At 36.9% G+C, this 24198-nt stretch overlaps 1 protein-coding gene and 1 long non-coding RNA gene across 11 annotated transcripts in view; one reads left to right on the plus strand and one right to left on the minus strand.

Annotated features, from left to right (window-relative positions):
• Nucleotides 1-24198, plus strand: part of LOC115939361 (uncharacterized) — a 203532-nt gene that overhangs the window by 16642 nt on the left and 162692 nt on the right. For all 8 annotated transcript variants that reach the window (XR_014139121.1, XR_014139117.1, XR_014139123.1 and 5 more), the window contains exon 2: nucleotides 12477-12576. This is a non-coding gene — a long non-coding RNA (uncharacterized LOC115939361). The remainder of the gene's footprint in view (nucleotides 1-12476; nucleotides 12577-24198) is intronic.
• The window catches only part of AGBL3 (AGBL carboxypeptidase 3), a 62058-nt gene that overhangs the window by 3713 nt on the left and 34147 nt on the right, over nucleotides 1-24198 (minus strand). The window contains exons 5-9 of one of the 3 annotated variants that reach the window (XM_081800060.1): nucleotides 23969-24035; nucleotides 19582-19668; nucleotides 16415-16472; nucleotides 15124-15195; nucleotides 11715-11878 (exon numbers count right to left, since the gene is read on the minus strand). In XM_081800060.1, the coding sequence (XP_081656186.1) occupies nucleotides 11829-11878; nucleotides 15124-15195; nucleotides 16415-16472; nucleotides 19582-19668; nucleotides 23969-24035 (334 nt within the window). In that variant the 3' untranslated portion in view covers nucleotides 11715-11828. Of the gene's footprint in view, nucleotides 1-11714; nucleotides 11879-14365; nucleotides 14455-15123; nucleotides 15196-16414; nucleotides 16473-19581; nucleotides 19669-23968; nucleotides 24036-24198 lie in introns of those variants that run through there. The other 2 variants (XM_081800061.1, XM_081800062.1) reach the window with 2 other exon arrangements.

Genomic DNA, 24198 nt, shown 5'->3' on the forward strand with positions numbered 1-24198 from the left:
AGGTTAAAATAAAGCTGGGGAGGGGAATAAAGAATTTTGGGGGAAGGGGCTGATTTCTGTTTTTTAAAAGGTGTTCAGGGAAGGCCTCCCTGTGAAGCTGCCATGTCAAAGGAGTTAGGGAGTGAGTCAAGCAGATACCAGAGGAAAAGAGCATTCTAGGCAAAAAAATAGTAAATGCAAAGGCCCTGAACTAGGAGCATGGTAGTGTGTTGAAGGGTCACCAAGATGGCCCAAGTGGCTAAAGCAAATTGAATTAAGGGGAAAGAGCTAAGACAGCAGCTCAGCGAGGTGACTTGGACTGAGTTCACATGGTGCCTCACAGGCCATTGTAAAGACTGATTTTACTGAGTGTGAAACGGGGAGCTACAGAAAGGTTTTGATTTTGAGCAGAGGAGTATCAACATCTGAGATTTGTTTTAGCAGGACCCTGCTGTTATATAACCCTGTATTTTGAGATTTTACTAATGAATTAATGTGGGATGTGAGAACAAAGGAGTCTATGGTGACTGCAAAGCTTCTGATCTTGGGAAACAGAAGGATGGAGATATGGGAAAGACCATGGGAAGGGCATGCTGGAAATCGCTTCTTTACTACAGGATATGAAGGAATTATTATTTTGTTAATTGTGATAATTATTATAATAACATTTTTAAAAAGTGTTTATCTCCCCCTTCCATTAGTAAGACTACTATAAAAAAAACCTCAAAATAACAAGTGTTGATAAGGATGTGGAGAAATTAGAACCCTGGCATACTGTTGCTGGGACTGTAAAATGGTGCAGTCACTATGAAGAAAAGTATGGTGGATCCTCAAAAAATTGAAAATAGAATTACTATATGAGCCAGCAATTCTACGTCTGGGTATATGCCCCAAAGAGTTGAAAGCAGAGTTTCAAAGAGTTATTTGTATACGTTCATAGAAGCAGCATCATTCAATTCACAGTAGCCAAAAAGGTAGAAGGAACCCAAGTGCCTATTGATGGATGAATGGATAGACAACAGGTGGTAGATACATACAATGGAGTATCACTCAGCCTTAACAAGGAAGGAAATTCTGACACCTCCTACACCATGGATGAAACTTGAGGACATTATGTTCAGTGAAATAGACCAGTCACAAAAAGACAAATAATGTGTTTGTCTTCCAAATATTTGATTCCACTTATATGAGGTACTTAGAATAGTCAAAGTCAGAGAGATTCAAAGTAGGATAGTTGCCAGGAGCTGGGAGGAGGGAGGAATGGGGAGTTGTTTAATGGGTATAGAGTTTCAGTTTTGTAAGATGAAAAGAATTTTGGAGATTGTGTACATGACAAGGTGAACGTACTTTATGCTAAAAAATAGTTAAGATGGTAAATTTTATTTCATGTGTATTTTGACACAATTCTTAAAAATCCAATAGGAGAGAGCGGAGGGATAAAAAGAAACCCTGAGTAAAGCCTGAAAGAAGGCTAGTAGACATTTTAAAGGATATGGCAGGATTACTTATAACTATAATGCCTAAGGTGGTACGCAGACAACATGAGAAAAAGTAGAATACGCTTAGAATAAACGCATTAAATACATTATGCTTTGTAAAAAGAAAAGTTAGAGATACAACTATTTATGGGCAAAATGATATGATATGATGAATGTGATTTAAATACTTTAGTAAAAAAAGTAGGAATATAGATGAAAGAATAGCAGGATGCTGGTAACTATTAAGGGTGGGTCCTAGGACCCAGTGGATTCATTATCATATTCTCTCTACTCTTGTTTATGTTTGCATTTTCCACAGTAAGGCTTTTATTTATTTATTTATTTTTAAGATTTTATTTATTTATTTGAGACAGAGAGAATGAGAGAGACAGAGAGCACATGAGAGGGGGGAGGGTCAGAGGGAGAAGCAGGCTCCCTGCCGAGCAGGGAGCCCGATGCGGGACTCGATCCAGGGACTCCAGGATCATGACCTGAGCTGAAGGCAGTCACTCAACCAACTGAGCCACCCAGGCGCCCTTTTTTTTTTTAAGATTTTATTTCACAGTAAGGCTTTTAAAAAAAGGAATTGTCCATTATTAAAAGTCAATGTTGACTATATTTTGAGAAAGTGAGAAAGAGTGTAGTAATTAGAATTATGTTACTGAGGAAATCAATGGGCAGGAGATCTAGGGCATCACTGATAGTTGGGAGAGTACACATTTGGACTTCATTTTTTAAAATTTCAATATCTCTCCAAAAAAGAGAGATTAGTATAAGAAACTCCCTCTTAAACCCATCACTCAGCTTCAATAACTGGATTTCTTTTTGCTCCTATGATGATCATTAGTTAGAACCCATCACTGGCACGAGGTGAAATGGTTATTGGTAGCTAATATAAACAACCTGTGCAGGTCAAGCACGTTCCAAGGAGACTTACTGATGCCTGGAATGTCATGACTCACTTTTGGGCGCTGGTGGTCTAGCTAAATAGAAGACTGGATACTGCAAGAGTACTGGGTTTGTGTTTACCAAATCCAAAGAAGAAATGACTTAGATAGAAACCTCTCTGCCAGGATTTATTACTCCTCCCCTACTCTCCTCAGTCAGTTGAATTTCTGTATTTTTGCCATAGCTCATCAGTAAATATAAACTCTTCCAGAACTGAAGAAGTCTGACTAGACCTCTAATCTCTGACAGAATCCAACTCATTTCCTACTTGATAAGTTCAGTAATGGGAAAGGACAATTTATTCTGTAATAAACTGAGTGATAACGAAGCTAGGACATTTTAGAGGAAAATGTATATAGCCCTAAATGCATATGTTGTAAAAAAAAAAAAAAAAAAAAGCGGGGGAACAACACAAAAGAATAAGAAAAGATAGCTCCTTCTGAAGTGACTTCAGGTAAAAAAAAAAATTGTAGAGTTTTTATTAGTATGTCATCAAGATTCATCAGGACATATGCCTGTGAGATAATGTAATCAAGGGGCGCCTTGTGGCTCAGTCAGTTAAGCGTCTGCCTTCAGCTCAAGTCATGATCTTGGGGTCCTGGGATCGAGTTCCGCATTGGGCTCCCTGCTCAGTGGAGAGCCTGCTTCTCCCTCTCCTGCTCCCCCCTGCTTGTGCTCTCTCTTTCTCTGTCAAATAAATAAAATCTTTAAAAAAAATGTAATCAAGAATCTGAGAATCTCAGCTCAGGAAAGGTTGAATAAGGTTGAGAAACAGAATTTTTAGTAGCTGTGGGGAGCTCACTGAAAAAAAATTCTCCCTTTTCAACAAAATTCCATGAAGACTACCTGTCTCCAATTAGATTTGTACTTCTGTCATTCTACTGAAATTTCTGACCCAGATCCTGAATAAAACCTCCATGTTGTAAAACCCAATAGTAAATCCACATCACTTATCAGAAGCATTAGACTTAGTTGATTATTCCCTCCCCTTGCTACCCCTTCTTACTTAACTTCCGGGACAACACATCCTCTTGGTTTTCCTCCTGACCCACAAGGTGCTCCTACTTCTCTGAACTGCCTGTACGTTTTGGATGTTCCTCTTTTACATAGTGGTAACACTGCCACGTTCAGAGACCTGACTTGCTGGTCTCCTTTAATCAAGCCCACTTTACACTGGTCCCTGGTGGCGGTCCAGTGCAATGACATCGAGTTAGAGATCCCATCAACAGACGGATCCGAGCATGGAGTACGATTTTACTTATTAGCAGCAGCAGGTGTTTGGACTTGTAAGGAATTAGTTTCCATCTCTCTAAAAATGTCCATGCTTACTTTTAGTAGACTAGCTTTTTGGCATTCAGGCCATCTGCATCTTTAAATTCATCGTGTAAGCTCTGCATATCTGAAATGTCCATTGTTTTTAGACCCTTTGAAGCACACCGGATATCACCATATGTTAAACTTCTTTCTCGGGGAAAATGTTTATAAAGCAAAGAGGTAATCTGAACTTAAACTGAAGGTGGATTTCAAATAAATTACAGTTTTTCATGGCTGTTTGATTTGGCTGCCCCTCTCTGGTGACATATCTTTGAGTTTTGAGGCAGTCTTTCTTCCCCCTAAAAGTCATTTTCTTTTTCACTGTGTGAGTTTTTGTCATAACCTACATACAATACCAAATAGTTCGGGTGCAATGAATCCTTTTCTACAGTCCTTGGTGCTTCTTCAGAGATCTTCAAATAGTTTTAGAGAAACAGCATATAAATTATTTCACTGTGGTCCTTCCCTATATTCTAATCTTCAAAGTATTTCCAAATTAAGAGGACATTTTTCTTGTCCCACATGTTGAAAATGTGATTTAATGGCAGACTAACATTTTGATGGCTTGCCTATAGCTGGCAACAATGACAGACATCTTGTAGGCCCAGGTCTAAGGAAGCGATCTTCTTCCTTTCTATAAAGTCAAAAATTTCATTGTTTCTGCAAATTTTGAGGAAACTAAAAAGTGACCAGAAATTTTCATTATGAAAGCTTCAATATCACAGGATAGCAAATCACATTATTTTTAAAAAGTAATTAATTAAAAAAAATTTTTAATTAACATATTATTTGTTTCAGGGGTACAGGTCTGTGATTCATCAGTCTTACACAATTCACAGCGCTCACCATAGCACATACCCTCCCCAATGTCCATCACCCAGCCACCCCATCCCTCCCACCACCCTCCAGTCCAGCAGCCCTCAGTTTGTTTCCTGAGATTAAGAGTCTCTTATGGTTTGTCTCCCTCTCTGGTTTCATCTTGTTTCATTTTTCCCCTCCCTTCCCCTATGATCCTCTGTCTTGTTTCTCAAATTCCTCATATCAGTGAGATCATATGATACTTGTCTTTCTCTGGTTGACTTATTTTGCTTAGCATAATACCCTCTAGTTCCATCCACATCATTGCAAATGGCACGATTTCATTTTCTTGATGGCTGCGTAATATTCCATTGTGTGTGTATATGTATGTGTGTGTGTCTATGTGTATATATATATATACACACACATACATCTTTATCCATTCATCTGTTGATGGACATTAGGCTCTTTCAATAGTTTGGCTATTGTGGACATTGCTGCTATAAACATTGGGGTGCATGTGCCCCTTTGGATCCCTACATTTGTATCTTTGGGGTAAATACCCTGTAGTGCAATGGCTGGATTGTAGGGTAGCTCTATTTTCAACTCTTTGAGGAACCTCCATAATGTTTCCCAGAGTGGTTGCACCAGCTTGCATTCCCACCAACAGTGTAGGAGGGTTCCCTTTTCTCTGCATCCTCGCCAACATCTGTCATTTCCTGACTTGTTAATTTTAGCCATTCTGACTGGTGCAAGTCACACTATTTTTTAGTACAAGGTGTGAAGACATGTAGCTGGTAAGATCTTTTCATTTTCTTTGATAGAAGTTTACAGATGGAATGAAATGTGCCAAATTTTACCTTTTCACTGCCAACCATGCAGATACACGAGCAAAGTACAGTTTATATTTGGACAACACATTAACAATACAAATATTTGTTTTCTGTGGTTCTGTTCTTTTTCCTCTCCTCCTGGCATCCCAATTGTGTATATATTACATCTTCTAAAATTGTCCCACAGACCTTTGATATTGTTTGTTTTCTCCTTCTTGTTCTTTGCATTTCAGTTTGGGAAGTTGGTCTTACCTATCCTTAAGCTCACTGATTCTTTCCTTGACCACTTCTAGTTTACTACTGATGAGGCATCAAAGGTATTCTTCATTTCTGTTAAGTGTTTTTGGTTTTTAGCATTTTGTTTCGGTTCTTTCTTAAATGCTTCCAGATCTTTGCTGATATTGCCCGCTGTTTTTCCATGTTGGTTACTTGTCCCATTAGGGCACTTAACATATTAATCACAGTTCTTTTTCTTTTTAAAAATTTTGTTTTTAATTCCAGTGTAATTAACATACACGTTATATTGGTTTCAGGTGTACAAATAGTAATTCAACAGTTGTATATATTACTAAGTACTCCTCATGATAAGTATATTCTTAATCTCCTTCACCTATTTGGCCCATTCTCCTACCCACCTCTCCTCTGGTAACCACCAGTTCTCTATATTTAGGAGTTTGTGTTGTCTCTTTGTTCATTTGTTTTTAAATTCCACGTTAGTGAAATCACTTAGTATTTGTCTTTCTCTGACTTATTTCGCTTAGCATTATACCCTCTACCTCCATTCATGTTGTTGCAAATGGCAAGATTTCATTCTTTTTTATGGTTTATATTCCATTATGCATATATGCCACATCTTCTGTATCCATTCATCTACGAAGAATGCTTGGGTTGCTTCCATATCTTGCCTATTGTAAATAATGCTGCAATAAACATTGGGGTGCATAGATCTTTTCGAATTAGTGTTCTTGTATTCTTTGGGTAAATAGCCAGTAGTGAAGTTACTGGAACATAAATTCTTTTTAATTTTTTGAGGATCTCCATACTATTTTCTACCGTGGCCACACCAGCTTGCATTCCCACCAACAGTGCATGAGGGTGCACTGTTTTCTCCACATTCTTGCCAACACCTGTTGTTTCTTACATTGTTGATTTTAGCCATTCTGACAAGTGTGAGGTGATCTCTCATTGTGGTTTTAAGTTGCATTTCCCTGATGATGAGTGGATGTTGAGCATCTTTTCATGTGTCAGTGGCCATCCGTATGTTTTTAGAGAAATGTCTGTTCATGTCTTCTGCCCATTTTTAATTGGATTATTTGTTTTTTGGGTGTTGAGTTGTATCAGGTCTTTATATATTCTAGATACTAACCGTTTATCAGCTATGTCATTTGCAAATATCTTCTCCCATTTGGTAGGTTGTCTTTTAGTTTTGCAGATTGTTTCCTTTGCTGTACAAATGTTTTTTATTTTGATGTAGTCTCAATAGTTTATTTTGCTTTTGTTTCCTTTGCCTTAGGAGGTCTATCTAGCAAAATGTTGCCACAGCCAATGCCTATGCTCTCTTAGTGTACACTTTTTATGGTTTCAGGTCTCACATTTAAGTCCTTAATCCATTTTGAGTTTATTTTTCTGTATGGTGTAAGAAAGTGGTCCAGTTTCATTCTTTTGCCTATGTAGCTGTCAACTTTTCTCCTCACCAGTTGTTGAAGAGACTGTCTTTTTCTCATTGCATATTCTTGCCTCCTTTGTCAAAGATTAACTGACCAAAGAATTGGGGGTTTATTTCAGGGTGCTCTATTCTGATCTGTGTGTCTATTTTTGTGCCCGTATTGTACTGTTTTGATTCCTACAGTTTTGTAGTATATCTTGAAATCTGGGACTGTGATACCTCTACTTTTGTTCTTCTTTTTCAAGATTACTTTGGCTATTCAGGGTCTTTTGTGGTTCTGCACAGATTTTAGTGTTATTTGATCTAGTTCTATAAAAAAATGCTGTTAGTATTTTCATAGGAATTACATCAAATCGGTAGATTGCTTTGGGTAGTATGGACATTTTAACCATATTTTCTCTCCCAATCCATGAGCATGGAATATCTTTCCATTTGTGTAGTCTTCAATTTCTTTCATCAGTGTTTTATAGTTTTCAGAATACAGGTCTTTTACCTCCTTGGTTAAGCTTATTCCTAGGCTTTCTATTATTTTTGGTGAAATTGTAAGTGGGATTGTTTTAATTTCTCTTTTGTTGCTTTATTAGTGTATAGAAATGCAACAAATTTCTGTATATTGATTTTGTATCCTGTGACCTTACTGAATTCACTAATCAGTTTTAGCAGTTTTTTGGTGGAGTCTTCAGGGTCTTCTATATATAGTATCATGTCATTTGCAAATAGTGAAAGTTTTATTTCTTCCTTACAAATTTGGATGCTTTTTACTTCTTTTTGTTGTCTGATTGCTAGGACTTCCAGTACTATGTTGAATAAAAGTGATATGAGTGGACATCCTTGTCTTGTTCCTGATCTTAGGGGAAAAGCTCTCAGTTTTTCACCATTAAGTATGATGTTACCTGTGGGTTTTTAAATATATGGCCTTTATTACGTTGAGGTATGTTTCCTCTAAACCTACTTTGTTGAAGGCTTTTATAATGAATGGATGTTGTACTTTGTCAAATGTGTATTCCGCTGTTTTAGGATGCAGTGTTCTGCATATATCTGTTAGATCCATCTGGTCCAATGTGTCACTCACAGCCACTGTGTTTTTGTTGATTTTCTGTTTGAATGATCTATCCATTGATGTAAGTGGGGTGTTCAAGCCCCCCACTATTGTATTACTATTGATTACTTTGTTACTAGCTGCTTTATGTATTTGGGTACTCCCATGTTGTGTGTATTTATAAATGTTATAACTTCTTGTTGGACTGTTCCCTTGATGATTATGTAGTGTCCTTCTTTGTCTCTTGTTACAGTCTTTGTTTTGAAGTCCATTTTTTCTGATGTCAGTATTGCTACCCAGCTTTCTTTTCACTTCATTGGCATGATAAATGTTTTTCCATTCCTTCGCTTTCAATGTGCACATGTCTTTAGGTCTAAATCAGTCTCTTGTAGGCAGCATATAGATGGGTCTTCTTTTTTATTCATTCTGTCACCCTTTGTCTTTTGATTGGAGCATATAGTCCATTTACACTCAAAGTGATTATTGATAGGTATGTACTTATAGCCATTTTGTTACTTGTTTTATGGTTGATTTTGTAGTTCTTCTCTGTTCCTTTCTTATCTTACTCTCCTCTCACATGGTTTGCTGGCTTTCTTTAGTGACATACCTGGATTCCGTTCTCTTTATTTTTTGTGTTATCACGATTTTTTTTTATTTGTGGTTACCGTTAGTTTTGTATAAAACATATATATAGCAGTCTATATTAAATTGATGGTTGCTTAATTATGAACTCATTCTTTACTCCTCCCTGCCCCATTTTAGGTATATGGTGTCATATTTTACATTCTTTTATTTAGTGAAATCCTTGACTGATTTTTATAGATACAATTTTATTGCTTTTGTGCTTCCTACTTTTCTTACTCCTGCTTATGGTCTTTCCTTTCCCTCAAAGACTCCCCTTTAACATTTCTTGTAAGACTGGCTTTGGGGTCATGTATTCCTTTAACTTTTATTTGGGAAACTCTTTCTCTCTCCCTCTATTCTGAATGATGGCCTTGCTGGGTAGAGTATTATTGGCTGCCAGAGTATTATTTTTTTCCTCTTAACACTTTGAATATATCATGACAAACTCTTCTGTCCTGCAAAATTCCTGCTGAAAAATCAGCTGATAGCCTTATGGGGTTTCCTTTGTATGTAACTTTTCTTTTCTCTAGCTACTTTTTAACATTCTCTTATCACTACTTTTTGCAGTTTTAATTACTGTGTCTCTTGGTGTGGACCTCCTTGGGTTGATTTTGTTGGGGTCTTTCTGTGCCTCCTGGATCTGGATTTCTGTTTCCTTCCCCAGATTTGGGAAGTTTTCAGCTATTTCTTCAAATATATTTTCTGCTCCCATTTCTCACTCTTCTCCTTCAGGGATCCTTATAAAGCAAATGTCATTATACCTGATGGTGTCGCTGAGTTCTCAGCCTAATTTCAATTTTTATTATGTTTTTCTCTCCTGTTCAGCTTGACTGCTTTCCATTACTGTTCTCCAGGTTACTGATCCGTTCTTTTTCCTCTAGTCTAGTATTTATTCCAACTACATGACCCCAATAAGTATTTTTAATTTCAGTTACTGAGTTCATCTCTGATTGGTTTTCTCTTTGTTGAGGGTATCACTGAGGTCCTCCATTCTTTTCTTAAGTCCAGTGAGTATCTTTGTGATTACGTTACTTTAAATTCTCTATCAAGCATTTACTTATCTCCATTTTGTTTAGTTCTCTTGCTGTGATTTTGTCCTTTTCTTTCATTTGGAACATATTTCTCAGTGTCTGTTTCTAGGTGTTAGGAAAGTCAGCTACGTCTCCTGTTCTTCAAAGTAGTGGCCTATGAAGAAGAGGTTCTGTGGTGCCCTGTAATGCAATGTCCCCTGTTCACCAGAACCTGGTAATTAAGGGGTGTCTCATCTTTTGTATTTTGTGCACCCTACTATTATGGTTGAGCCACTTTTGCCTCCAGTCCAGTCACCTGCATTGTCTCTTTTTGCCTGTTGTGGGTAGGGTTTTGATCCTGTGTTGTTAGTGTGCTAGTCTGGGACTGCTTTGGGCTTGAGTTGGAGTCACACCAGGCATTTGCCAGAGATACTATAGTACCAAACTGCTGGACACTTATCCTGTGTTGTCATCTGAGAAGCTCTGGTTGGTGGGTGGGGCCTGTTGTCAAACTACATGTCTGTCCCAGCCCATTGGTAGGGCTGCAGGTGGACTGGTGTGTGCAGGAGTCACTTTGGAGTGGTGCTGGTCTCTGTTGTAGCTGCATGTACCCTTTCAGGCCTGTGGAACTGCTTTAGGTGGGTTCCTGCCAATGGTATATTGGAGGGGCAGTTCACGTGGTGTTACCAACGTTTGTGCAGGTCTGCTGTAGGAGATGACTTGGAGCTAAGGCCTGCTTGGAGGGTTGTATCTGAAGGAGAATGTGGGGTGGGGCACAGTGTTAGCAAGTTGGGTCATGAGTGTTGGCACTGTACTGTTTCCCACAGGTGTCCATGTGTCTAGGCTGAGGGGTGGGGTAGGGAAATGGCACCTGCCAGCTCTTTCATTCCTGGAGAAGTATCCCAAAGATCCCTGTCCCTCTAGCACATGCTCTGAGGTAAGTAAACAAATCTCCCTCCTGAATACCCCATGTGTTTTTCAAACTGCTGTTTTCATGCTGTAGCTCAGTGGGGCTGTTTGTTGTGCTGTTTCTGTAAGGGTGGGGTTTCTTTAAGGACTGAAGTTTCCTGTTGCCCACCTGGCTCTCCCAGAGTTGAGCCCACTGATTTTTAAAGTTCCAGGTATTAGGCCCTGCTGATTGTAAGAACTCTCAAAATTATGCCCCTCTTGTTTTCTTGCAAGTTCTCCAGGCCTGGGGTGCTTGGTGTGAGGGTCTGGTACTCTTTCCTTTCCGCACTCGTGGCACTCCTCCCTATAGCAAATAGTCCCACCAGTCTATTTAGCTCCCAACCTCATCTCTGCCCTTCCTACCCTCCTCTTGTGGGGTAGGACAAGGATGTGTCCTCTTCTCTACATTTAGCTATGAAGAGTCTGTTCTGCCAGTCTTTGGGTCGTTTTCTGATGCAGGTGTTATCTAGTTGTATCCACGGGATGAGGTGATCATAAGATCCTCCTACTCCACCATCTTCCCTGGAAGTCTACATTGTTTACTTTTCTCATATGTTATATCAATCTTGCATTTCTGGGATAAATTCTGTTTGGTCATTGTGCACAATCCTTGAATAGGTTGTGGGATTCAGTTTGCTAGTATTTTGTCTTTTTGTCTTAATTCTTAATAGATTCAGATCTTGGTAAAAAAAAAATTTGGCCCCTGGAATCCTAACAGTTGCCTTTCTTGATGTAATTTCTCTGGTACTCCCCTATCCCCAAACAACTCCTATATAATCCCATAACACAGCAGGTAGCATTGATCCCATTATATTTCTGTTGTCTCTTTACTTGTCACTCTATTTACTGAGAATAGACTGTATTTCCACTGTATCCTAGTATCTAGCACAATCCCTGACAGTATAACTTGAGCCTTCTGGGAAGCAGATAACCATCAGATTTTTAAAAGAACATGAACAAACATGATAAGGAGATTATATAACAAAGACTGGTAAGAGCGTGGTTGAGACATAGAAGAACAGTGTCAGGAAGGTTAAATACCAAGTTAAGATATGAATAAATATTGACAACAAGATGTAAATTTTACTTAGCTATATTCAGAATGAATATATATCACAGAATGTTTAAATCTGTTCTGCTGGGATTATTTTAATAATAATCATCCTAATGGATGATAAAGAGCAGAATCCCTCAGCTCTTAAGTTGCGTCTGTCTTTCTATCAAATAGAGTTTTCTTCTCTCTAGAAAGGGGAGAAGGCTCTGAATGAGTTATTTCTAGTCCCAGACATATGTAAATTCTTTCCTTACTTGAGATACAATATAAGATCACAAAACCACTGACAGAAAAAAAAAATTTTTTTTTAAGAATTCAAGGAAGTGACTCTCTGCTCGCTGCTAAGTGCCCAATTTTGTCATTTAAGGCTGCATCATAATTTAAGGATCAATTCCTTCAAGAAAACATTCCCCGAGATTTCCAGGCTGGATTTGATCCTGTTCTCTGAACAATCAGAGCAGTTTGTGCATATCATTATCAATCTAACTAAAATTCAATACCTACTCCTTAAATGATGAGTAGCTATTCTAGTTAAAGAGAGGGAGAATTATGTTTCAGGCAGAGAAGACAGCAGGAGCAAAGGCATAGTGTGGTAAGACATACATTCTGAGACCACAAGAAGATCATCTTTGCTGAGGTCTAAAGTAAAAGGCAGAGAATGGCAAGAGGTAAAACTGGAGAGGTAGTCAGGAGCCAGTTCATTGGAAGTCTTGTACATCATGTTATATAACTTGGTTTCTATGCTGTAGCAAGTGGTTGTCAAAAAATCTTTTTCTTTTAAACAGATTATCGAAAGAGAGAAAGCTATGTGGATGAAGAAGGGTTTGATGGGCTAGGTCCTAACTGTTTGGCCTTTCACCATCTCTCAGGATAGCTCCCGAAGAGGTGAGTTACTAAGTATGGTCTGCAAATTGCCAACATCAGAATTATCTTTTTTTTTAACTTTTTTTAAAGATTTTATTATTTGACAGAAACACAACGAGAGAGGGAACACAAGCAGAGGCAGAAGGAGAGGGAGAAGCTGGCTTCCCGCAGAGCAGGCAGCCCGATGCGGGGCTCCATTCCAGGACCCTGGGATCATGACCCAGGCAGACGCTTAACAACTGAGCCACCCAGGCGCCCCAGCCAACATCGGAGTTATCTTAAGTACCTTATAAAAAATGTAGATTCAGGGGTTGACTATAAAGACCAGCTCAGAATCAGCAGCTGGGGTTTCCATAAATTTCCCAGGTAATTCTCACGTACATTAAAACTTTAAAACCAAACATTCTATAAGACAACAAGCTCATGATCTTCAAAAATGCCAGGGCTGTGCATGACAAAGAAAGGCTAAGCGGCTATTTCAAACTGAAAGAGAATAAAGGGCTGTGGCATTTAAATGTGATTTTTGGGGCGCCTGGGTGGGTTAGTTGGTTAAGCGTCTGCCTTCAGCTCAGGTCATGATCCCAGAGTCCTGGGATCAAGTCCCACATTGGGCTCCCTCTCTCTCTACCCCTATCCCCTGCTTGTGCATTTGCTTGCTCTCTCTCTCAAATAATAAAAAAAATATATTAAAAAAAATAAAGGCGATTTTTGCTCTAAAGGACATTATTGCTACATTTTGTATTGTATCAAAGTTGAATTTCCTGATTTTAATGTAAGACGGTGTTGTTGTTCTCGGAAAATATATGTTGAAGTTGTTAAGGAATAAGGACACATGATGTCTGCAAAAAAATGGATTGGGGGAAATCTTCATACTATCCTTGAAATTATTTCAAAATTAAGAGTTAAATTTTTGTAGGCTTTCTCTTTTTAATTTTTTTTTTTAAATCTTAGGACTGTGCCAACTTCAAACCCTGCTAGGAAACTAGGAATTAGTGAAAGTCTTTAGGTAGTTGTTTTACATAATCTGATTGGTGTTTTTGATGACTTTTATGGTAGTATGAAAAGTGGAATTAGGAAGACAATATTGGTGGCAGGGAAGCCAATTAGAAATCTTGTAAACAGGTGATAAGAGTCTGAAAAGAATGATGACAGTTAAAATGGAGATAAAGAGATTCTGAGGCAAAAATCACTAGATTCAGTGGCTGACCGAATCTGAGGGATGGAAATGAAAGAAAAAAGGGTAACTGTCATGTTTCTAGCTTGAAACGGGTAGTTATATAGATAGTACTGCTACCAAGGTTATGGAGAGTACAAGAGGAACAGCATTTAGTGTAGAATTAGATGAACTTGAATTTGGATATGTGGGACCTCTCTCTGGAGATGTTTAAGAGATAGTTAAATATAAGTCTAAAGCTCTGACAAGAGGTCAGATGTATATATAGATATGTCCATCTGTATATGCATACATATAAATATATAGAGATACAACAAAATGACATACTCAAGATCAAGAGTTCATGAAAGGCTGAATCTAAGATGATTTAATTTAGCAAGAATAAATTTAAGGCCCAGGACACTGAACCAAAATACCAACTGAAGAAGCAGAAGATGGAGGAGTCACTAAGCAGCAACACAATGAAAACAAAACCTTATAGGTTTGAGTATACACAAATCGAATTTATCAATACTTTAGGATAGTTTCCAAAAGAACAAATGCAACCTTAGGCTGCATTAATGGAAAACTAGTATCTAGAAAGAAGCAAATGAGAGTGATGATTTATTGTACACTTACTAGCTGACATCTGTAATACTGTGTTCAGTTTCATTCAAGCTTGAACAGTGACAGGAAAGAATAAAATCAGGTGGAAAAGGACTTGAATCATGCTGTATTGTGGATGGCTGAAAGAATGGAAGGAAAGTTTCAGGGAAATACAGGATAGCTTTAAAAAAATACTATCTTGGAAGAGGCATTACATTTGTTCTCATTTTTCAAGGAGAATCAGGGAAAATGAGTCTGTCAGAAATATTTACCTTTAAGGTTATTCCACTTTTTGTTTTGTGTAATTAAAGAGGTGGATGAACTTTACAGGGACACATGTTTTTAGCTTAACCGAAAAAGAACATTTTCAATGCTACAGCTCTCTAGCAATGGAATTAACTGTATGGCAATTGGGTAAACTACTTGTCACCAAGTGTAGTGAATCAAAGGCTGGATGAAGCTGGATCCTGGAATGAATAGGTGAGGCTAGAGGACTCTCAAGGGCTTCTCTCTTCTTTAGAAGAGATTAGACAATGAGGTGAGTATTTTTTTATTTTTGACTAGGTAAAAATTACAAGAAAGCAATTTGACATATGATGAAATTCTACTGGCTTCCTTTATGAATTTCTAGAGCTAGAGAGAAAAATAAAAATTTGAGATTCACAAATTTCTGGGAAGGTGAATTTCTCCTTGGCTATTGGTTTTTTAGATAATCTAGTTTCTTACATGAAAATCTTGATCAGATATATATGGTTAAATAACACATTCAGATGATTTGTGAGCACTCATTACTGTCCTAGTTTACTCACCCAAACCTTGATTAGGGAATGGTCTTCTGAAATAATCAAATATACAATCATCTGATACATTTGGCTTTGTATCTAGAAAATATGATAAAAGATCATTAGTAGCATGAAAATATTTGAGTCTTTTACACTTCATATTTTTTTCTAAACAAAAAAGGCTAGAAAATAACATGTAGTTTAGCTCAATAAATTAATACAAACAGTTCTCAAATATGAATTTTTGTTGCATTTTTGCTCTTTATTGTAACAGAAAATAAGCAAAATTAACAATGGAGGTAGCTAAATTTAAGGTTCACTAATACAATGGAATACTTTGCCACCATTTAATAACATATGTAAAGAAGTTTATAATATACTGTAATTTTAAATGAAAATGTAGGTTGCAAAACAACATGAACATTCTGTGATTAACATGGAGTTTATGTGCTCAGACGTAGAAAAAGGTCTAAAATGTGCTTTTCAGTTCTGATCTTTGATATTAAATTTTCAACAGAATATATTAGTTATATATAAAAAGTGATTTTCTTGTATGATCACTATGAGAAAGTAGTTAAATTTCAAGTCAATTAACCATATTAGTTATAATAGAATTTTCCTCTTTCCTTGGTGTGGTTCTTGTTCCCATTTCTATTTCTAGTTAGCCTGCTAGATCATAAACTAAATGGATATATATACATGTGTATATATATATTTTAATTAGGTTATCTCAAATCCTTTTTTGGAAATAAGTGTGGTATAAATGTATAGTTTATAGTATAACAAGTAGAGTTATGGCCATACCACCCTGAATGTGCCTGATCTCATCTGATCTCGGAAGCTAATAAGCAGGGTTGGGCCTGGTTAGTACTTGGATGGGAGTAATGCAAATAGAGAGTCAAATTCATATCCAACTTAGCAGATTCCAGTAGAAGCAAATGAATAGTCCACAATTTTGTTCTCCTGGGCTCATCCTCTATTAAGAAACGAGAGGAATCCCTATATTGTTTGGGGAAAAACCTCTCAAATCAGAGATCTGCATCAAGTCCATGAACCGCTCACTCCAACCCTCCAGTGTAGCTGACCACTCCTTCCTCGTGCTCTCTAGGAACCCAGTCTAGAATACTGGCATTGCACCTATAACACTGCACTTAATTTGTTTTTCTCCCCCTATTAACAGATGAGCTCCTGAGAGTAAGAAATGGTATAGTATACTTCTTAATATCCCTCGCACCAGGCACGCTGGAAACCTCAAAGATGTGGCACAGAAAGTGTTCACTGAATGAATGGTTTAGAGAGGGTAGAAGCAGAACATTACCTTTCACATCAGAATTTGATTCTCTGTGTCTTCGCACTAAATGTCCTTTATCACATGCCTAATGGAACACAGAACCAAAAGGAAAACGATACTATGTTATAAACATGAAAATGCGGTATATATCATCCTTGGTATAGTTTTCAACATTTCTCATTTTATCATCATAGGTTTAGAGTAGAAAAAAATCTCTCTTAAATCAGAACCTCCTAATGCCTTTCATAACACTACTTTTCTCCTGCAGCAATGAGAAGAAGAAAATATTGATATTTTGGCACTACTTTATAAAGGGAGTTAAATTTTTTTTACTTCATATAGAATTTGAGAATGAGACAATGAGAAAGAGACAAAAAAATGTATGCTTACAATCTCATTTAAATGAGAATAAAGATGTAGGAAGGTAAGAATATGAAATGAGTAAAAATACATAAAATTGTGTGAAAATATAATTGATTACAAAACTATACTTAAATAAAAAAGATTAAAAATATTTTCTCATAGCTTATCAAAGTCCAGAGTAAGTAAGAGCATACACATTGCTACCTTGAAAAAGTTGTCAATAATGACCCAGCTAGACTAAATGAGACATAAAACATTGTAGAATTATGACAACAAATCCTGAATAGTCTACAAATCATGTGACCAAACTTTGTTTAAAAAGTTTGTTTCCAAACTTTTGTTTCTGCATCTGTGGTATGTGAATATTATAAAGAAATTTCTAAAAGGGCAATGGAAAGGAAAAAAATACTGCAAATGTCAACATTTTTTTGCCAACATGTTATGCATATCAACTCATGATGAAAAGTGGGCTATGAAAAAAAACGTGGACTATGAAATAGAGTTAAAAACTAAAATTCCCTTCTTTGTAGATAAATTTGGGAGCAAAAAATTTGATATAATCATTACGAAAATGAAATTATAAAAAATCAAAACTTGATTGTTGAAGGCACATTCTATAAAAAATTATACAAAGTTAAAAGTAACATTATATAATCACTAGAGAGACAAGAGGTAAAATTAGGCTGGAGAAATTCACTTGTGATAAGACCTGATTTGATGAACTCAGTCATTTTTAGCCCTCTTCCCTTGATTGAAACGATGCTGTAAGCCACAATAAACTATTACATTCATCCTACTGAAAATCACCAGTCCAGTGTCCTTTTGAACATGATCTCCTAATTCTAACCACAGTAATCTATACTTGTTTTTGCTGAAAGTCTTCCAAATCAATTATTGAGCATGTCCGGTAGGAAATAAAGTTAACTAAGATACTTCAAAATAACGTAAAAATATTTTTGGGATATATGGTGTCTTACAATTAAAATAAGAAATAGTTCAGAGCATGAATTTAAGTTGTCCTCAGGCACTGAACTCAGTTAAGATGATACTGTTCACTTTTTTTGCCCAAGATTAGAAAATAAATTTCAAGATCAATGGCTAAGAACTCCTATTAGTTTATAAGCATACTTATAATGTGTGCAGCCTTTTCAAATGACCAAATGATTGTTTTCCAACTGGAAAATCCAACATTAAATATAGATTATGATTTCATAAAAAATTTGAAGCTCCAATCAAGGAAGGGGAAAATATATAAACATTTAATATAAAGGAATTTATTATATTTTACATGAAAAAAACCACTCTGTGGATATGTTTATGAGAAGTAAGTATGTGTCTCACAAAATCTACATACAAAACACTTAAAAATAATCCCTCCAAACAAAATGTACTTTGGTTATTGGGTTCTGTAAATGCCTTAACACACTGAAATTGATTAGTTTCCCCAAATTTTTTTATAATCTTGACCCTCTCCCAAGCATACCCATGTTGCTTAGACTGCACAATTTACAAACAAAAATAAGGTATCATTGTAAAAATATGCAATATTACTCTAACAGTGTACTCGACTAGAATTAATGAGGAATACTGCACACAAATGAGTGCATGCATACTGGTAAACTGTGAATAAGCTCTGCATCAGTTTCATGGCATCAATATGGTATAATGTATGCAGGATGTATGCAGGATGGTAACACTGGAGGAGAAGTACAGGATGCAGCAGAGCTCCTGTACATACATTTCTTTACAACTTCCTGTGACTATGTAATTCTTTCAAAATAAAAAGTTCTTAAAAAAAAAAAACTGTTTTTGTCTGGTTCTCCCCAAAGGCAGAATTTCTGACCTGTCTCTGGAGCTGGGGGTGGGGACAATGGCCCTCTTCTCTCAGTGACACCCACTTTAGGAGCTGAGCTGTAGGTGGAAAGAGGGCAGTAGCCTCAGGCCTTCTCTCTTGGCCTCTTCGGGGTGGAATCCCCATTTTATAAGCTAGGGCAAGGGCAGCTGGGGCCAAAATATGTCATGTAGCATTCCCGGCAGAATCTCTGTCTCACGAATGGGGCCTGGGTAGAAGAAAGGAGCCCCCACCTCTTGGCTGCACTCACCTGGAACTTCGCCTCAACAACAGGGACCTGGAGGCAGGCTAGGAAATACTGATGCCCTGGCCTCCTTGGGAAGATAGCATCTGTGGAGAGAGGGGGCCCTGTGTTCTTGGCCGCAGTAGTCAGGAGTGGAGTTTCAGTCTCACTGGATTGAGGGGGGGGCGGATCTTGATTCAAATACCACAGGCTCTTGCTGTTTTCTTTTTACCAAGTTTTAGTAGATTTTCACAGATAGATATTTTTTTCATTTGCTGTCTGCCCTTAGGACAATTTCCAGAACCTTTAAATGGTTGTGTGTGTGTGGGGGGCGGGGGGGTGTTCACCAATTTTTGCTTGGTGAATGGATTTGCAGAGCTCCTCATGCTATCATGATGAAAGTCAGTATCGCAGCAGCATCTCTTCTCACATTTTTGTATGGCCATTTAATTTTTCTTCGTTTTAATTAGCTTTCTTAGTTTTAATTTCTATCCTAGACGTATCTTTGTAAGATGCTTCAAATACTTTTCAGAGTAAACTAAGTGCAATTTAAATACAGTACCTTAATAAAACCCACCTCTCATCTGTCAAGGTTCTTTTGTGTTTTTATAAATAGCAAATAATATGAGCAAAGTTGTAATCATTAACTTTTCCTGGGGAAAACAATTAGGGCATAGGAATTGTAACAAGAAATGACTTGCCATTCTCCTGCAACCATTTTTTTCAAAAACTGTTAATAACCAGATCAATGCATACCTCTTGCTCTTCTCTGGTGTTTTGATGACTTGCTATGGTAGAATTTCTTTCCTTCTTTGTTTTCAGGTGTTTTTTCTTGCTTTTTATCTAAATAACAGAATCATATTTAAAATCAATATTTAACACATCAAAGACAGTATATATGTGGACATAAAACTATCTTGAGACTTCCAGTTCCAGGAAGTATTTTTCTATTCCTCTAAGTACAAATAAACCCCTGGGTATTATATAGAAATTAAACATAAGAGGCTCTAAAAAGTGGAAAGGCAGACCAGTGAGGGGTAGAGCAGAGGGGCAGCAGGATGGTGAGTAGATCCTGTGTTTTGTTTTTGCCTCATACATCCCAGCGTTAACTGGAGAAACCAGCAACCCAGAAATGCCAAGAAGTGAAGAAAAATGTCTGAAAACTCCCTAAATTTGATGAAAGACATGAATGTAAACATCCAAGAAGCTCAATGAACTCCCAAGATGAACTCAAAAACCTATGATGAGATACATTATAATCAAACTTTCAAAGATAAAGAGAATCTTGAAAGTCGCAAGAGAAAAGCAAACTGTTACACGCAAGAATCCTCAATACGATTATAGATTTCTCGGGGCACCAGCATGGCTCAGTTGGTTAAGCCTGACTCTTGGTCATGATCAAGTCATGATCTCAGAGTCATGAGATTGAGCTCTGCATCAGGTTCCATGCTTGGCACAGAGTCCGCTTGAAGATTCTTTCCCTCTGCCCCTCCTCTAGCAAGCTCTGTCCTTCTAAGATAAATAAACCTCAAAAAAAAAAAAAAAATGAGGGGCATCTGGGTGGCTCAGTTGTTAAGCGTCTGCCTTCGGCTCAGGTCATGATCCCAGGGTGCTTCCCTCAGCAGGGAGCCTGCTTCTCCCTCTCCCACTCCCCTGCTTGTGTTCCTGCTCTCCCTGTCTCTCTGTCAAATAAGTAAATAAAATCTTAAAAAAAAAATTATTAGATTTCTTATCAGAAACTTTGGAGGTCAGAAGATAGTGCACCAACATATTCAAAGTGCTTTAAAAAATGGCATTATTGTCCTTCAAAAATTAGGAAAAAATTAAGACATTCCCAGATGAACTCCCTCAGTTTTTGTTTGTGACCACTAGACACATCCTGTTGGAAATGTTCAAGGGAGTCCTGCAAGGTGAAATGAAAAGACACTGGACACTAACTTGAATCTGTAGAGAGAAATAAAGATCTCAAGGTAACAACACAGGCAATTATAAAAGCTAGTATATTTTTGTAACAATGGTTTTAAAGAGCACTTTTTGTTTTCCATATAATTTAAGAGACTAATACATTTAAAGAAAAAAAGCAGTTATTAATGCAGTTTCATCCTGTTGTGATCAGAGAAGATACTTTGTAAGACAGCTATCTTTTAAAATTTATTAAGACTTATTATTAAAATTATGTACCAACAAATTAGATAACTTAGATGAAAGAACAAATTCTTAGAAACACAAAACCTAGCAAGACTATATTACAAAGAGATAGAAAATATGAACAGATGAGTAACTAGTAAGGAGACTGAATCAGTAAATCAAAAACCTCCCAACAACAAACCCTAGACCTGATGGCTTTCTGGGAGAATTCTACCAAACATTTAAAGAACTAATACCAGTCCTCAAACTTTTTAAAAAAACCGAAGAGGAGGGAACCTGTCCTAATTCTATGAGGCCAGCATTATTCTACTACTAAAGCCAGAGAGACACTACCAAAAAAAAAAAAAAAATTAAAGACCAGCATCTCTTATGACATTAATGCAAAAAAATCCTCAACAAAATACTAGCAAATTAAATTCAGTAGCATATTAAAAGGACTGTACACAATGACCAAAGAGGATTTATTCCTGGAATGCAAGGATGGCTCAACATACCAAGTTGATCAATGTAAAACACCACATCAACAGAATGAAGGAAAAAACGCCATATGATCATCTCAATTGATGCAGAAAAGGCATTTTACAAAATTCAACACCCTTTCACCATTAAAAAATCCCAACAAACAAGGCATACAAGGAAACTACAACACAAGAAAAGTCATGTACGAAAAATCAACAGCTAACATTATGTTCTTGGTGAAGGCTGAAAGCATTTCCTTTAAGATCAGGAACAAGGCAAGGATGTGTTTTTATCACTTCTATTCAACACAATACTGGAAGTTCTAGCCAGAGCAACTAAGCATGAAAACTGAATAAAAGTCACTGAAATGGGAAAATAAGAAAATGATCTCTGTAGATGACATGATCTTATATTTTAAAAACCTTAAAGATTCCACAAAAAACCTGTTTGAACTAATTAAATCAGCAATGTAGTAGGATACAAAGTCAACACAAAAAAATCAATTGCATTTTTATACACAAAGAATAATTTATTCTACATTATTACATCAACAGATGGTGCTCAGAAAACTGGATATCCATTTGCAAAGGAATGAAATTGGACACTTACCTAACACCAAATACAAAAAATTAACTCAAAATATATTAAGGACCTAAATGTAAGACCTAAAAGGATAAAAGTCTTAGGAAAAAACATAGGACAAAACTTGACAACACTGAATTTGTCAACGATTTTTTGGATAGGATATTGAAGGCCAACAGCCAATAAGGGACTAAGGTCTTTAGCCCAAAAGCCTCTGAAGAACTGAATTTTGTTAACAATTATGTAAGTGAGATTAAAAGTGGATCCTTCCTCAGGCCTTCAGATGAGACCATAGCCTGACCAATGCCTTCACAGCACTCTTTTGAGAGACCTTAGACAGAAGCATCCAGCAAAGCCACTCCTGAATCCCTGTCTCACAGAAATGGTGTGATAATAAGTATCTGAAAAGTTTTAAGCTGCTGCTTGGGGTAATTTGTTACTCAGCAATAGAAAACTAATACATCTGTCTTATTCCATTCAGCTGCTATAACAAAATACTGCAGAGTGGTTGGCTGAAAATAATGGAAATTTATTTCTCATAGTTCTTCAGGGAAAAGGTTGAGATCATTGTGGTAGTATGGTCAGGTGAGGGCTCTCTTTTGGGCTGCAGATGTCTTATTGTATCCTTATATTGTAGAAGGGGCTAGGGATCTCTCTGGAGCTCTAAGGTATGAATCCCCCTCAGAGGGCTCTGGCCTCATGACCTAATCACCTCCCAAAGGGCCCACCTTCTGGTTCCATCATATTGGGCATTATCATTTCAACATACGAATTTGGGGGAGATAGAAATATTCAGGCATAGCATTCTGTCCCTGGGCCCTCCAAATTCAAGTCCTTCTCTCATGAAAAATGCATTCATTCCATCCCATTCCACTCCAAGTTATGTGCTTCCAAAATACAGTGGTGGGATAGGCATAGGACAGACATTCCCAAAGGGAGAAACAGAAAAGAAGGATGGGGTGATGGATTCCAAATAATACAAGTTCTACCTTCCATAAAACAATAGAACACAAACACAATTCAGCCAAATTCTTTATAGTCAGGATTAAAATTTTCTCCATCAGCCAATAGCATGTTTGTTTCTGAGACTTCATGAAAATTACCTTTAATATTCATATTTTTACTAATGTTCTGTATGTGATTATTTGTGTATTCTTTAAGAAGATGAAAACTCGCTCCCCCTTTTTCCTTTCTGAGCCCCTACCAGAATCACCTTTGGAAGTTCCTTCGTGGCAACATCAGCATTTTCTAACATGCACTTCAAAGCTCTGCCGGCCTCTACCCATTATCGAATTCCAAAGCGAGTCCCACATTTTTAGGTATTTGTTACAGCAGCACCCACATTTGGTACTAAGAGAGCAGTGTCTTAGTTTGTCTTAGTCACCTCTTAATACCATCACATTGAGTGTTAGGGTTTCAACATATGTATTTGGTGGGGGCATAAACGTTCAGTACCACCTGAACTCCCTACTTCTCCTCCGATTCTAATTTCTCCTTAGGCACTTACCATTACCTGATACATCATATATTTTACTTATTTCTCATTTTTTATTTCCACCAACTAGAATATAAGTAATGAAAAAGGATTTTTGTCTCATTTTTTGTTCACTGCTCTATCGCCAACACATAGCTGAAGCTCAATATATAGTTGTTAAATAAAAGAATAAATGAATATTGAATTTGCAGTCAGGTGATGTATGTTAGGCTACCAACTCTCATTAACAAGTGGTGTGGCTTTTGAGAAGTAAGCTGTCTGGATCTTTAAAGTAAGTGTGTTAAAAATCCTAAGGATAGAAAATTCTGTGATTTAAAGATATGTCACATAATCCAAAAGCAGCAGTTATTGCTATAATAACTACATAAGTGCAAGCATATTTTTGTGTGATTGTTAGTCACAGTAAGAAGAGTACCTATTTAGTATATCCATACCATAGGCAGAGATTCTCAATCATACCTGAGAAGTTAACTTGAGAAGATAAGTCTGAGACTCATTGGATTCTGAACTGTCGGAGCCTCGGCTACTACAAAAAATAACTTTGATATAATAATTATTACATTATTTTAATTATATTTATATTTTATTTAAATTTACAGTGTTTAATTTATTAACAATCTATATTGTAAGTATAAAAATAATAATAAATAACAATATTTTGGTGGCATTTTAAAATTTTAACTGTTGCT

The sequence above is a fragment of the Leptonychotes weddellii genome, chromosome 12 (genome assembly GCF_054177405.1).
Source record: "Leptonychotes weddellii isolate Sample4059 chromosome 12, ASM5417740v2, whole genome shotgun sequence".
Lineage (NCBI taxonomy): Eukaryota > Metazoa > Chordata > Mammalia > Carnivora > Phocidae > Leptonychotes > Leptonychotes weddellii.